Source organism: Candoia aspera, chromosome 2 (assembly GCF_035149785.1).
Source record: "Candoia aspera isolate rCanAsp1 chromosome 2, rCanAsp1.hap2, whole genome shotgun sequence".
NCBI classification, from domain to species: domain Eukaryota; kingdom Metazoa; phylum Chordata; class Lepidosauria; order Squamata; family Boidae; genus Candoia; species Candoia aspera.
Window position 1 is genome coordinate 12,950,201 of NC_086154.1, and position 13,541 is coordinate 12,963,741.

General features: G+C 45.3%; 1 protein-coding gene across 1 annotated transcript in view; it reads right to left on the reverse strand.

The window, feature by feature from the left end:
• PRRC2A (proline rich coiled-coil 2A) overlaps positions 1-13,541 on the reverse strand; it is a 42,352-nt gene that overhangs the window by 19,113 nt on the left and 9,698 nt on the right. Inside the window, exons 2-10 of the mRNA XM_063291257.1 lie at positions 7,486-7,652; positions 7,054-7,231; positions 6,865-6,964; positions 2,271-2,343; positions 2,039-2,182; positions 1,777-1,913; positions 1,591-1,670; positions 657-796; positions 451-541 (exon numbers count right to left, since the gene is read on the reverse strand). Of these exons, the coding sequence (XP_063147327.1) occupies positions 451-541; positions 657-796; positions 1,591-1,670; positions 1,777-1,913; positions 2,039-2,182; positions 2,271-2,343; positions 6,865-6,964; positions 7,054-7,231; positions 7,486-7,597 (1,055 nt within the window). The 5' untranslated portion in view covers positions 7,598-7,652. The remainder of the gene's footprint in view (positions 1-450; positions 542-656; positions 797-1,590; positions 1,671-1,776; positions 1,914-2,038; positions 2,183-2,270; positions 2,344-6,864; positions 6,965-7,053; positions 7,232-7,485; positions 7,653-13,541) is intronic.

The following is a 13,541-nucleotide window of genomic DNA, read 5'->3' on the forward strand; positions in this document are numbered from 1 at the left end:
ATGCAGCTGCAGCCACCTGGGAATTGTTTTCCCTGGATCCCACAGGGCTGAAGGCCTGTGATTTTATGTGGGAGTGACCTTGGGAGATGGGGCGATGCTGCCTAGGGAATGGTCAGATAAGAGGGAGCATAGCCTGCAGCTGCATAGTGGGTGGAGCAAGGGGCTCAGGAGGGACCACCCCTAAGTTATTGGGCTATAAAGCAGACAGTGGGAGATTTGTACTTCAGACTTGCCAGATTCTGTTGATGTAGCCTTACAATAAAGTAGAATTAGCTCATCTGGTCGTGTTTCCTGTCTGGTCTATCTGGGAAGGCCGACAGGGCTGCATCTCCACAATGTCACATGAGTAGGGGCACTTTTTTTGGCTCTCTTTCCTGCAGAACTGATAGCCCAGGGGCCCAGTTCACAGGAAGATCCATGTGCTCAGCTATGGCGCTGCCCAAAGCTTACCGGCTTTCAGTAGTTTCTTCATCAGACTCTTTCCCGTCTTCTTCATCACTGAATTTTAGCTTCTCGGTGTAGTCCACTTCTTCATGGGCTCCTGGCGGGGGAGGGAGGGAGGTAATCAGACTGACCTGAAACGCTAGCATCCCTGGAAGGCTGGAAACAAAGTACGCAATCCAGCAACAATCACGTGATCATGCCCTCCAGTTTACCTGCCCAGCCCTCATCATTTTCCTGATCCAGCTCATCAAATTCTTTCAGGTCATCCTGCTTGAGGACGGGTGGCCGGCTTACAGGTTCCGACACGCGCACCGGAGGCTGTGCGGGGCGAGGCCCTGAGAGCCGCTGGAACCTGAGAAGGAAAGAAACAGCAAGATTGCTGAAGCTCCACTTCTGTGCTCTACTAGCTAACCGAACATTGTCTTCAACGCGTGAGGAGGATCCAAAAGTCGAGGAGCATCCAACGGTCTCTGAGTTCAGATGTTCTCCAGTCCACACAGCGGAGAAGCAACCCAGATTCATTCCTAGCGCAGTGGCCGCCAGACCATATTGCACCTCGCACAGAAGCATTTGCAGCCAGAGCGGAACCGTGAATTCTACTGATTTAGAACTACCTGTTACTCCCTTTCTTTGGCATTTAAGTGTTGGATAACCAGCTGTGTAATTCTTTATCTAAACGTGGATTCTGGGAGCAAAGTAAGAAATAGGGAAGTGTGTTTCCTTAACCCAATCGCGTATTTTCCTAGGGCTGTGCGGCTGCTGCGTGACCCAAGAAGAAGAGGCAGCTTATTTAACGAGGCACCCACAGATTCAACAAGTGCCCCCTCAGAAACACCTTTTTCACTGTGGATCTCAATAGCTGCACATCCCTTTCACTTCTCTACTAACAGCCATATCTAGCTTCCTTCTCTCTGAAAGATATGACCTTTATTGTAAGGATGTCTTCATCTGCCTTAACTATTCCTGAAACTGAAAATAAGTACTTCAGTCAAGTGGTCTAAACAGTTTTAGAGTCTTTATTATACCACAAAAATTTCAAGAATTGCACTTTTGCTTCTGCTAGAGTGGATGTCCTCCTCAAACCACATTTGCTGACCCCTTATTTGACTCCCTCCTCACAACCCGCCCAATCGACCTCCGATTTACCTCTGTGCCTCTGCTGTGGGGTAGCGGTAAGGTCCCTGTGGCCCATATGGAGGCGGGAACGGGAGATATGGGGGATACATCTGCAATTGGGTAGAGAAGGAATTCGTTAAAGGAGAATTCCCTCCCTGCCCACCCCAGATTTCCAATGAATAAAAAAGGGCTCATCTTCTTCCACAATATACTTACAAATGGCGGCATCATCCCCCGATAGGGAGGGAATTGAGGTGGGACGCTGGGCTGCATGCTGACACCAGCCCGTCCATCCTCAGGCACCAGCTCCCCATCAGTGCCCCGCCCACCTCCATCCCGCCAACTGGTTGCGTCTGCAAGAGATTTATTGGAGGAGGGAAATAAATTAGAAGAATGGGGCAAAGCCTCTTGAATGAAATACACCTCTGGTTTATGCAGAGGGAGATGCCCCTTTGCCCCAGAAGCAACGGTCACTCACTCTGGGGGCGGAGGTTTGGTCCGGGCCCATACGACGCATCGGTAGTGTCCTTTTCTTTGCCAGCTTTGTCCTGGTCGCCAGCCGCCTGCAGGGTCGGAAATTCCTCGCGAGAGAATCGCGACAGTAGGCTTGATCCCTTTCCACCTTGGCGTCAGAGAAAGACAACAGAGACTCTATGGCAAGTTTGCTCCATCTCACAAAACAATGTTGTATGAGTTGCGACACAACTTACCATCTCCTTGTGCTCCATGGGTAACGCTGGCCTGTGCCCAGGACTTTACCCCGCTTGCTACCGTAGGGGGATTCTGAAAGAAGGGGACAGGATGAGAAACATGTGCTAAAAAAAATCCCGATGGCTTCCAATTATCCTGGGGTCTCAACAATATAGGTCACCAGAGATCCCAGTAACTAGGCCAATTTGCCCTGAAGTATCAGTTTAATGATGGATGTCAACTGCCATATCACTAGCCAGCACGGGATTTCAAGAGCTCAGGACTGACTGGTTGCGAAAGGCTGATCTAGAAGATGACACCAGTTCCTTTAAGAGAATAAACTTTCTAATATTATGGCTAAATGGAAAATTGATGTGTTAAAAAAGGTCCAGAGAGCAGAAGAGTGAAGGTTAGAATTGTTCAGAAGTTATCACCCAAGCATCCTTGCCTCTTGCAATGGTTACTGGAAAACTCATATATATGAGCATTGTTTAGACACAACACTAAACTATGTTCACTTTTAACAAGAATTAAGATTCAGGCTTATGAGCAACTCTTCATTCTCTGGGGTAACTACACACACACATCAGAAGCTGCTGTTTAACAAACCACAGCCATTCATACATAACCAGGCACTTAATGTTTTTGATTGTCTGATCTGCAAACGTGCTCATTATTGCTCAACGCTACACGTGAATAAGGCTGCTATGGTCTGTCCATATCACTATAATCTCTTGTATAAATCACTGTAATGTGCTCAATGTAGGGCTGCCTCTGATGTGTGCTCAGCAGCTGCAGTTGAGACAAAACAGTGCAGCTCCTCTTTTGGCAGGGAAAGAGTTGCTACATGCACATTAAGTGGGGTTACAGGCTCTGCACTAGTTGCCAACAGGCTTCTATGTCGAATCCAAAGTGTTGATTTTGATTATCTAGCCCTATATGGCCCATGTGCGTGCCCTGCAGGAGATTCGTGGGTCAGAGAGGGAGAAAGAGGCTGTGGCACCAATCCATCTAGAATAGCCTTCCACCACGTGGTGCCTTTGCTTCTGGCCTTTTGGACAGCTGTTATAACACATCTTGTTCAGACAGCTTTGAGGGGTTAAATTTGATCACTAGGTGTACAATAACAATAATAATGTTGTTTGGGTTATGAGTTTAATGTTAATCCATTATCTGATGACCTCCACAACAGAAAACAGTATTGATCTTCTGCTGTGTGATACCTTTTAGGTATTTGAAATGTGCTACCTAGCCACCCTTTTCACACATCTTCCCAAAACAAAACATTCCCATTTTTAAACATCTCTCTTCATAGGAACAATCATCTTCACTGCCCTTCTCTGAAGCTGTTCCAATTTATCTAAATTAAGTAGCGCCCAGAATTGGGCATTATGTTCAAGGTGGGGTCCATATAGAATGAAGTAAATCAAAGAGAGCCAGTTGGTCTAGTGGTTAAGGCAACAGGCTAGAAACCAGGAGACTGAGAGTTCTAGTCCCGCCTTAGGCATGAAAGTCGGTTGGGTGATCTTGGGCCAGTCCCTCTCTCTCAGCCCAGCTTACCTCACAGGGTTGTTGTTGTTGTGGGGAAAATTGGAGGAGGAAGGATTATTAGGTATGTTTGCCACCTTGAGTTAAAGGCAGGATAAAAATTAAATAAAAATAAATTCTTTCCCATGGTTTTAAATAATACTGCTCTGTTGATGCAAATTAAAGCTGGATTTGCCCCCTTTTTTCAGCCACATCATACTGCTGGCTCATTCAGTTTGTGAACTATTATTCATAAGTATTACAGCCATCGCACTTCCATTCCTGTCATTTGCTTTGTTTTCTTAGTGGAGAACTTTGCATTTGTCTGTTAAAACTCATTCTGCTACTTTCAGCCAATTTCTAAGCTATCAAGATCATTTGAATTTTATTTTTGACTTATAGAGTATATGCTGTTCCACCGTAATTTATGCCATTTGCAAATACAATATCCATTCCCTCTAATGGAATATTTTACTAAAATCAAAATATTTTACATTTTTACTATCCCTGCAACCTATTGAAGAAGTCCATGATCAAACACTAAGATGTGTCTAGCAAGGTTTGCTCATGACAAGTCCACACAGAAGTTGCTGCATTTTTCTCAGGGGATCATGCTCCAGAATCTTCAGAAGCACCAATGTTACAAGGACTGGTCCGTAGTTCCCCAGGTTCTCTTTTTGAAGATGGGAACAAGAACGGCTCTCTTCTTGTTACGGAGCATGTCTCCAACACAGTGCTTCCCAACCGTGACAACTTTAAGATGTGTGGACTTCAACTCCCAGAATTCCCCAGCTGTGGGCAATTCTGGGAGTTGAAGTCCCCATGTCTTAAAGTTGCCACGGTTGGGAAACGCTGCTCTAACATGTCTCAGAGATAAAACACACAGTGCTGGCTACTTCTTTCAATACCCCAGGATGCAATTCACCTGGCTCTGGAGATTTTTATCTGTTTAAAGAAGAGTATTCCTGAACATGTTTCTATATGCCTTCTTGTGTTTTTGAAGGTTGGTTTGTTTCCAGTTCTTCGCTAAGCCTTTTTCTTGGCTTCTTCTGTTGTCCTCTATCTTTTCCTTCTCGGTATTGTTTGCCATTGGCCTTTTAACACCTCCTTTTCTAAAAACTCTCTCACACGTTCCCTCTCAGGTAGCAATACAACAATCTCCCCCAATCTGCTGATGTGACTGGGAAAGTGGAAAAAAACATTCCCAGGAGTTAGTGGCAACCATTTTGTATCACTGCCAAGCAATTACAAGGACACGTTCGTATAGTTACCGGAAGCCAAGGCTGTTTGAAAGGCGTCTTTTATCTTTACGCACCTTGAGCTTCTTTTCCCACACAGAACCACACAACCCCACTTCTCATGGCTCTGAATTAAAGTCCACTTTTCTGAAACCCAATACACATTTCTGAATACTTAGTTTCACTTAAAATCAAGAGCTTCTTCTCTTCTACTTCCTTTTCTTGACTGTCTTCTTGAAATAATGCTAAACCATTACTTTAAACAAGTTTACAGAAGATGATGTAGCAGTGTGACTCACGAACAATGTCAAGCCATCAGCCATATATTACAATTCATAATGTACAGGCAAACATACTATACTACACTGTGCCAAGCCAAGCCACACGTAAAGTTATCAGTATCATGATCAATATGGTTAGAAAATAAGCAAGGTTAAACTGCTATGATCGTAGTTCCCACCAGCCTTTCTATCCTCAAGACTCATTTAAATGAGCTCAAAATGATACCTATCAACAACGGAAAACAGTGCCAGCACTCCCAAATTAAAAACCACCCTTTCATAAAATCCCAGGGTTAGGTGGTTTATTCTGCCTAGTACACTGAAGTCTAAGTACAACGTTTTATTCCAGAATGAACCTGCACAGGAACCAACCTGCACAATTGGGACTGAGATGAGAACCGCCCGTCTTGCTTACATTGTAAACAGAGCAGGTGCAATAAAAAAGTCCTAATGAAATGTGGTCACCTCCTGTAACGCTCCAATGCAAAATGGCTGTGGAAGGAAGTGCAAAGCCTCTGCTATTCCTCTTAAAGGAGTAGATGCACTTGGAAGGTGCTGTCAAATATAGCTGGACCGTCCGTCTGCTGCTTTGGAGGAGGTACCTTGTTCTGCAGGGTTCCAGTGGCCAGTAAGGAAACCCAAATCTACTGACCACTGATCAGTACAAATCTACTGATCATTTTTTCTTCCACTGCCAACTTTCTCCACCTCTGCTCCTGCTGGTTTATTGGGAGTTCTACATACTCCGCAAAAGCGGGAATAATTTTGAGCTATGCCCTTTACAGCTGGATCAGCAGCTGCTTCCAGTTCAGAGGATTTACTTCTGGAAACTGCCCAACCACCCCCAGAACAGCATGGTTTGGAGGGGATCACATAGTCCTCCACATACAGAGAGTCCCCCTCTTCGGGGGTAGATGGGCGGTAATAGAAATTTGAATAAATAAAACAAACAAACGAACAAACATAGGCCAGAGGGGGAAATGAATGCTGGAGGAATCTCGTTTTCCAGAAAGTTAGGTTCCTAAACTGGTCAATTTGCTACATTCCTTGTACTGCATTCTCTCTCAAGTCAGTTACAGCAGAGCCAGCTTTCTTACAGAAAATGCCTATCCCCTGCCTAAATCTTTTATAGGCCCACGATGGCTGGCTGAGGTGAGAGTTGTAGCCCACCCTTCCGAGAGCGAGCTGATGTAAAATCATCACCAAGGTAGAACGTGGGTGTGCATTGCCTGCCAAAACTTGTACTCGGTCTTTAGGGAGGCAGAAGTTGCAGGAACTGCTTATAATCCAGTTCCGGCCAAGTCTTTTTTCTGACAAATAACTGCCTCCCAGGGAAGGAAGAGGAAAGTGGCCGCACGGTGGACCCCCGAGTGACAAAAAGAGGGACACCTGATATACCAAAGAGGGGCAGACCAAGGAATAATTGGTGTGAGAGAAGAGATTTCTAGAGCCAGAAACCCTAGATTTCTACCACATGTAGACTACAACTAGATACACACAACAGTCCAGAAAAAAAGGAGACAGTCTGGCTGGGCGTTTCCAGTCCCCCATTCTCGCCCCGGATTTACCTCGGGGGCTGTTGGGGGTCGTTTCGGCTGGTTTGAGGCAGACGTCTGTGAAGCCGGCGGTGACTGCGATTCCGGCGGCTGAGCTGTCGAGGCATCGGTACTAGAGGCAAGAAAGGCCCGTAAGCAAAAAGTTAAACAGTAAGCTGGAAAATGTGCACAGACACCCCAATAGCGTCTGTCTTGCCCTACCTCTTTGGGTCTGGCTGTTCCTGCTTGCTTGCCCATCCTGTCCCGTCTTTCGGCACTAGTGAGACGTTGGGGTCATTGCCTTTGTTCTCTGCTTTTAAGCTTGGCAGATTTGCAGGGGGTGGCATGCGTCGGGCAATGGCAACCTTACCGAGACTCTGCAAGCCATGGCGGGGGGTTACTGCGGGAAAGAGGATTTCAAAGGTTAAATACAGTCCTGAGACACCTTTGAGCTATTGGCTCTATTGATTCACACCAACTGTCAACTGGGCTCTTGTCAATCCCCAGTTCACAGGTCAAGATCAGGGACAGCCGCTCAGGGCGCTGCGAGTACCATCAGGGCATCAGAGATAGAGCGAGCTCATCACGGCAACTGCCTCCTCCTTTGAGAACAGGGCCTGGTAGGATCACCCTGATGCACACTGGCCATTTTACCTGTGGGTTTCTGGATCTCTAAGGACTTGCCCTTGTACGTATCAAACAGGTTGAGCGACGAATACTTTTTTCCATCCTTCCCCTTTGCTGTTTGCCCCAAACGATCTGACATTGCGCTGTAAGGTCATTGAGTACGATGGTTCCTCCTGGCTCCCCGCGAAACGTGCCTATGTTGGGTGAGGAAGGGGGAGACTAAGAGGAAGAAAAGGCAGCAATGGTGGTTTCACCTTTTCCTATCAATCAGCACCTATTAAATTTAGCAGCCAATTGACGCAGGCAGTGCCAGCTTTAGGCTACGGCCAAGTCGGCACCGGCCTAGGGCGCCAAAGCGTAAGGGGCACCAGTGTTGCCCTTCCTTCTGAATCATTCCACAGTGCAGATCTTCACATCGGGAGGAGAAAGCGCCATCAATGTGGCCTAGGGGTGCCACATACCCTTGAACTGGCCCTGGACACAAGGCTTTTCCTTACACAGCACTGAGGCTAGTCGTGGAGAGATACCCAATTTTTTAACGCGATGTCCAATTTTTGACATCCATTTGAAACACAATTAATTAATTAATTAGTGGACTATTAAACATATTTATATGGCCACCCATCTCACTGAACGTGACTCTGGATGGCGTACAACCAACAATTAAAACAACGTCACAACTATTAAACCACTTAAAAAAATAAATAAAAACAAGATCGCGGGAGAACATCCAATCTAAACACACTACAACCACAATATAACCATTGCGCAGGCTTCCCTAGGTTGCTGGAAGAACCACATTTTCAGAGCCTTCCAAAAGGCTAACAGGGATGGGGCTAACTCACTTGGGGGGGGGGGCGGATGATGTTCTAGAGGGTGGGAGCCACAGCAGAAAGAGCATGTTGTCTGGGTCCTGTCAGACGGAACACTTTAGCAGACGGGACCCGCAACACATCCCTCTTGCTGGCCCTGATGGGACAGGTAGATGTAATTGGGAAGAGGTGGTCCCTCAAATAGCCTGGTCCCATGCCATGTAGGGCTTTAAAGGTAAGAACCAGCACCCTGAATTGCACCTGGAAGCAGACTGGCAGCCAATGCAGCTCACGGAATAGAGGTGTAACATGCGCCATCCTAGAGGTACACATAACTGTCTGCACAGCCACATTCTGCACCAGTTGAAGCTTCCAGATACTCTTCACGGGCAGCCCCGTGTAGAGCGCATTACAACAATCCACTCTGGAGGTGACCAGGGTGTGGGCGACTGTGAGTAGAGCCTTATGGTCCAGGAAAGGGTGCAACTGGCACACAACACGAAGCTGGGCAAAGGCCCTCCTAGCCATGACTGCCACCTGCTCCTTGAGCAGGACTCTTGAGTTTAGGATCCCCAGATTGTGCACTGTGTCTGTCTGGGGTATTGCCACCCCATCCAGTACCAAAGATGGTAAAGTCCCAGATCCAGAAGGCCCAAAAACCCAAAGCCACTCAGTCTTGCCAGGGTTCAGTTGAAACCTGTTGCTCCCCATCCGGACCCCCACAGCCCCCAGGCACCAGGACAAGACATCAGCCGCATCGCTTAGTTTGCCAGGGGCAGAGATGTATAATTGGGTATCATCAGCATACTGATGATACCTCGCCCCATGGCAACAAATTATCTCACCCAGCGGCTTCATGTAGAGGTTAAATAGGAGTGGGGAGAGTGCCAACCCTGCAGCACCCACATGGTAGGGGCCACAGGCAGGACCTCTCACACTCCCAATCAACACTGACTAGTACCGGCCCCGTAGGAGGGAAGAGAACCAGCCCAATACTGAGCCGTCCACTCCCAACCCACAGAGCCGATCCAGAAGGATACCAAGGTTGATGGTATCGAAGGCTGCCAAGAGGTCAAGGAGGTCAAGGACAGATGCACTACCGCTGTCCCGCTTTCGCCAGAGATCATCCCAAAGTGTGACCAATGCCGTTTCTGTCCCATGCCCATTCCTGAATCCTGACTGAAAGGAGCCCAAATAATCTGCTTCATCCAGGGCCCACTGCTGCTGCTGCACAACCACCTTCTCCACAACTTTCCCAAAGGAAGGAAGGTCAGATACCGGGCAAAAACTGTCCAGTATGGTGGGATCCAGCAATGGCTTAAGGAGGGGTGGACAAAAGCCTCCTTAAGGAGCACCAGAACGACCCCAAGGATGAATTAACCACTGCTAGAACCCAACCACACGACACCCCCCCCAGGCAGCCTTAACTAGCCAGGAGGGGCATGGATCTAAGGAGCAGGGGGCTATGCTCACAGTCATAAGGACCCTGTCCACTTCCTCAGGTCCAACAGGTTCAAACTGTTCCCAGAAAACCAGGCAAGACTGCGCCCCAGACGTTTCCATCGGACCTGAACCAAAACTGATATCTAACTGGGAACAAATTTGAGTGATTTTGTCTGACAGATGCTCTGCAGATTCTTCCATGCGGCCCAAGAGGGGAACTTCCGAGTCCTCCTTTTCCAGCAGGGCTCAAGTCAACCTAAACAAGACTGCCAGGTGGCTATCTGTGGATGCAATAAGGGCGGAGAAGTATTGTTGCTTTGCCACCCTTATCCCCCTAGGTAGGCCTTAACAGTGGCTCTTACCTGTGTTTGATCGAATTCATCCCTTGTTGACCTCTAGAAGCATGCTAGACATTGCTTCTCCCATTTCATCTCCCTTAGCTCTTCTGTTAACCACAGAGAGTGACAGGATCCATGGCAGAGGAGAGGTCACATGGATGTGATCCGATCTGATCCAAAGCCTCAGCTGCCCTCTCACTGCAAGTGACAACCAAGGCCTCAGTTGGATGGTGCAGACGACCATCATGAATTACCCCCAATTCTTTCTGGAACCCATCAGGGTCCGTTAGTCATCAGAGGCAGGGGGCAGTGCCAGATAATCTCATGGCAACTAGGGTGTGATCTGACCATGACAGTTGAGCTAGAGAGCTCCTCCAACTTCAGATCACATTGCCACTGCAAAATATGAAAACCAGATCATGTGACCGCAGGGTACTGCAACTGGTTGTAAATGTGAGCTGGTTGCCAAGCGCCCATATCGTGAGCATGTGACTGCGGAGGTGCTGGGACTGGAACTCCAAGGACCAGTCATAACCACCGTTCAGTACTGTCGTAACTCCGGTCACTGAACGTATGGTCATAACTCAAGGACAACCTGTAGTTTCTTTGGTATCCCATTCCTTAGGAACTTGGGTGATCACATATATGCCTGATCAAAGAAGACTCTATCCATGAGAATCTCACTTAAAGAATAAAGCAAGCGCTGCTATGTGTCACTAAAGTATCCCCAAGGTTCCAATTAAAAAGACAGGAACTATTTAAACATCTGAATATCGTTTACATATATTTGAGCTTCACTGTGAACTATAAAGCACCACTCATTACAGTTCAAGGCTTAATTTCTCTATGTTAACAGTTAATAATTTCGCTCTCTCTCAGTCTACTAAATTGTTGCTTTAAACTCAATAACCCAAACAACAAAACTTGTCTACATACAGGATTAGACATACCTGTCAGGGATGGGCAATGCATAAGAGGTAGGGGCTGCAACTCAGCCATCCAGCAATGCTGTGATGTCACTAAGAAGGGCATTACAGATTTCTTCAGCCCATTTTTTGGCTGAGAGGATTAGGGTACAAAGGGAAGTGGGCTTACCCTCAGAAACAAACCACTCTATTGTGGCTTTTATACCACTGCCAAACCAACAGGCCTAAAAATTGATCATTTCACTACAAAATTTCAGTAGTATCATTGTGGGATGCTGGATCGCCCATCCCTTGTTTGAGATTAAGGGCGTCCATTTTCCCAAAACATATGTAACCTAATTATTTAGCTATTTTCCTATTTTTTCCTCCTGAAGTACATGAATCAGACAAAGTAAATTCAGATGTTTTTGGTGCAGCATTACCACTTTGTCACATATCTTCACAAAGCCGCTGAGAAAAATCAGAGCTGGAACTGATTTTGGAAGTCATCTAGTCCAATCTTGTCAATGCTGCAAACTTGTCACTTTTTCTTTTGTGTACAGGCCATTACACATGAACCTGGAAGGTATTCTATAAGCAAGACTGGACAATTCTATCCGCCTCCGTGGGAGAAGCCAGATTTTACTTTGGAATTTGCAAGCTATCTGATGATCCCAGCTTGCAGTTCACACTGGTGGCTTTGCTTTGGGCAATCTAGTTCGTACTGGTTAAATCTATACAGCCACTGGATGGGGATACCCCTGTCTTGCCCTAAGAAAGGGAAGAAGTTGAAAATGAATGGGCATCATTTTATATTTCTAGAAACTAGAATTGTCCCAGTTTAACCCATAGACTGGACTGAATATTCCAACATTCCCAGAAGTATAACCCCTGCTACCTTAAAGAGAGAAAAAACCCATACGTGATGGCTCATACACAATATATGGATAATACATCATTCATACATGAAAATCCATTCATGATAATCAAACCTGCTCCCTTACCTTTGAAGTAGTCCTATAAGAGGTTTATTAGCCGTAGTAGCTATTTTATTCAGATAAGAACAAGAATGATCTATAAATTAAGAACATTTATTACACTTAAGAAGTTTATTATACCTAATTAACATTTTTGCCTCTTGATACTTTATTACAGTATTTTCTATTCTGGCCTAAAGAATATGAAATATTCAGCTGTGGGACTGTCAAGTTCAAGTGCTTATTTGCTAATAAATACCTAATAAATGATTAGCTGCTTGTAAATAAACTTTTACTGGCATTCCAAGGCCAGTTTCAAAACTAGGCCCCCTGGTTGCTGCCCATAAATTCTCATTCCGTAACCCTCCTTTAAGACCGTCATGTTAGTAATGGTGTCTTTACACAAAACTATCCAGAGAACCTACATTTCTCCACCAAGAAGGACAGAAAACCCATATATGATAATATACTGCATTATCCTCTCAAGATATAATGATCAGGACTTCTCCAACTAGCCTGTGGTTCAGTATTCAAGTGAGGATCCATATATGGAAATGCATGTAAACTCAAAATTACTAAAGATAGGACAGAAAGCATCAATATTTCATTTAATACCTAATTAAATAGTACCCCCTCATACGTATAAAGATCCTTAATCGCAACACACAATATCCTCAGTCCCGTTCTTTGTCTTAAACCAACTACCTGGACCCTGGCTTCTGGAAACAGCTCCACATTACAACAAATCAAAATTAAGTATTTAAATTCGCACTTAGGTTTGAGTTGTCAGCTACTCAACCGTCAAAATCTAAGCAATTGTACAGCCCATTAATTCCACAGAATCCGGCAACTGAAAATCAACCAATTAAAATGATTGTGCCATATTTGGTTGAAAAAAACAGGCACTGCCTTGCCGACAACACTACACGACATAGAGGCTCAGCACAATATGTAAATCCAGCAAATATCTCTGCATCTACAGTTTGTCTTACGATAATATGGGTAATTTGCCATAAAGGCAATTATATGATTAATCATGTACTTTGTACAGTGTTTGCATCACATCAAGTAAATATATCCCCTATGTAAAACTCATTTAATTCTCGATTTTTGCTGAGGATCACAACACTTTTATTTATTTATATTTATTTCCGCCATTTATATGCCGCTCAGTTCCAAAAGATGGCTGACAATAATATAAAAAATTAAAGAGGAAAAGAAAAAACTAAAACCAGTGACGACATCTAGAGAAATTTTTACTGTATTTCCTCAAATGACTTTCTCCTCCATCACAGATTAAGTCCCCCTTTGGGGGGAGATGGGTGGTGACAGAAATTTGAAATATAAACAAACAAACAAACAAGCTAGCAAGCAAGCCTAGAATTTGGCCCATTTATTTTGTACTGATCTGTGTCAACTTCAAATGTTCATTTTAAAGGTTTTTTTAAACAACAAAACTAAATACGAATGGGTATTATATGTGAGTGCATGTAAATATAATTTAAGAAAAAACCTACAAACAATACTGATTTGTGTCTATCCTGGAGAGGTAACGCTTCACGTGAGGTAGCAAAGCATACATATCTCTATGTTGCTGGTGGTGCACTT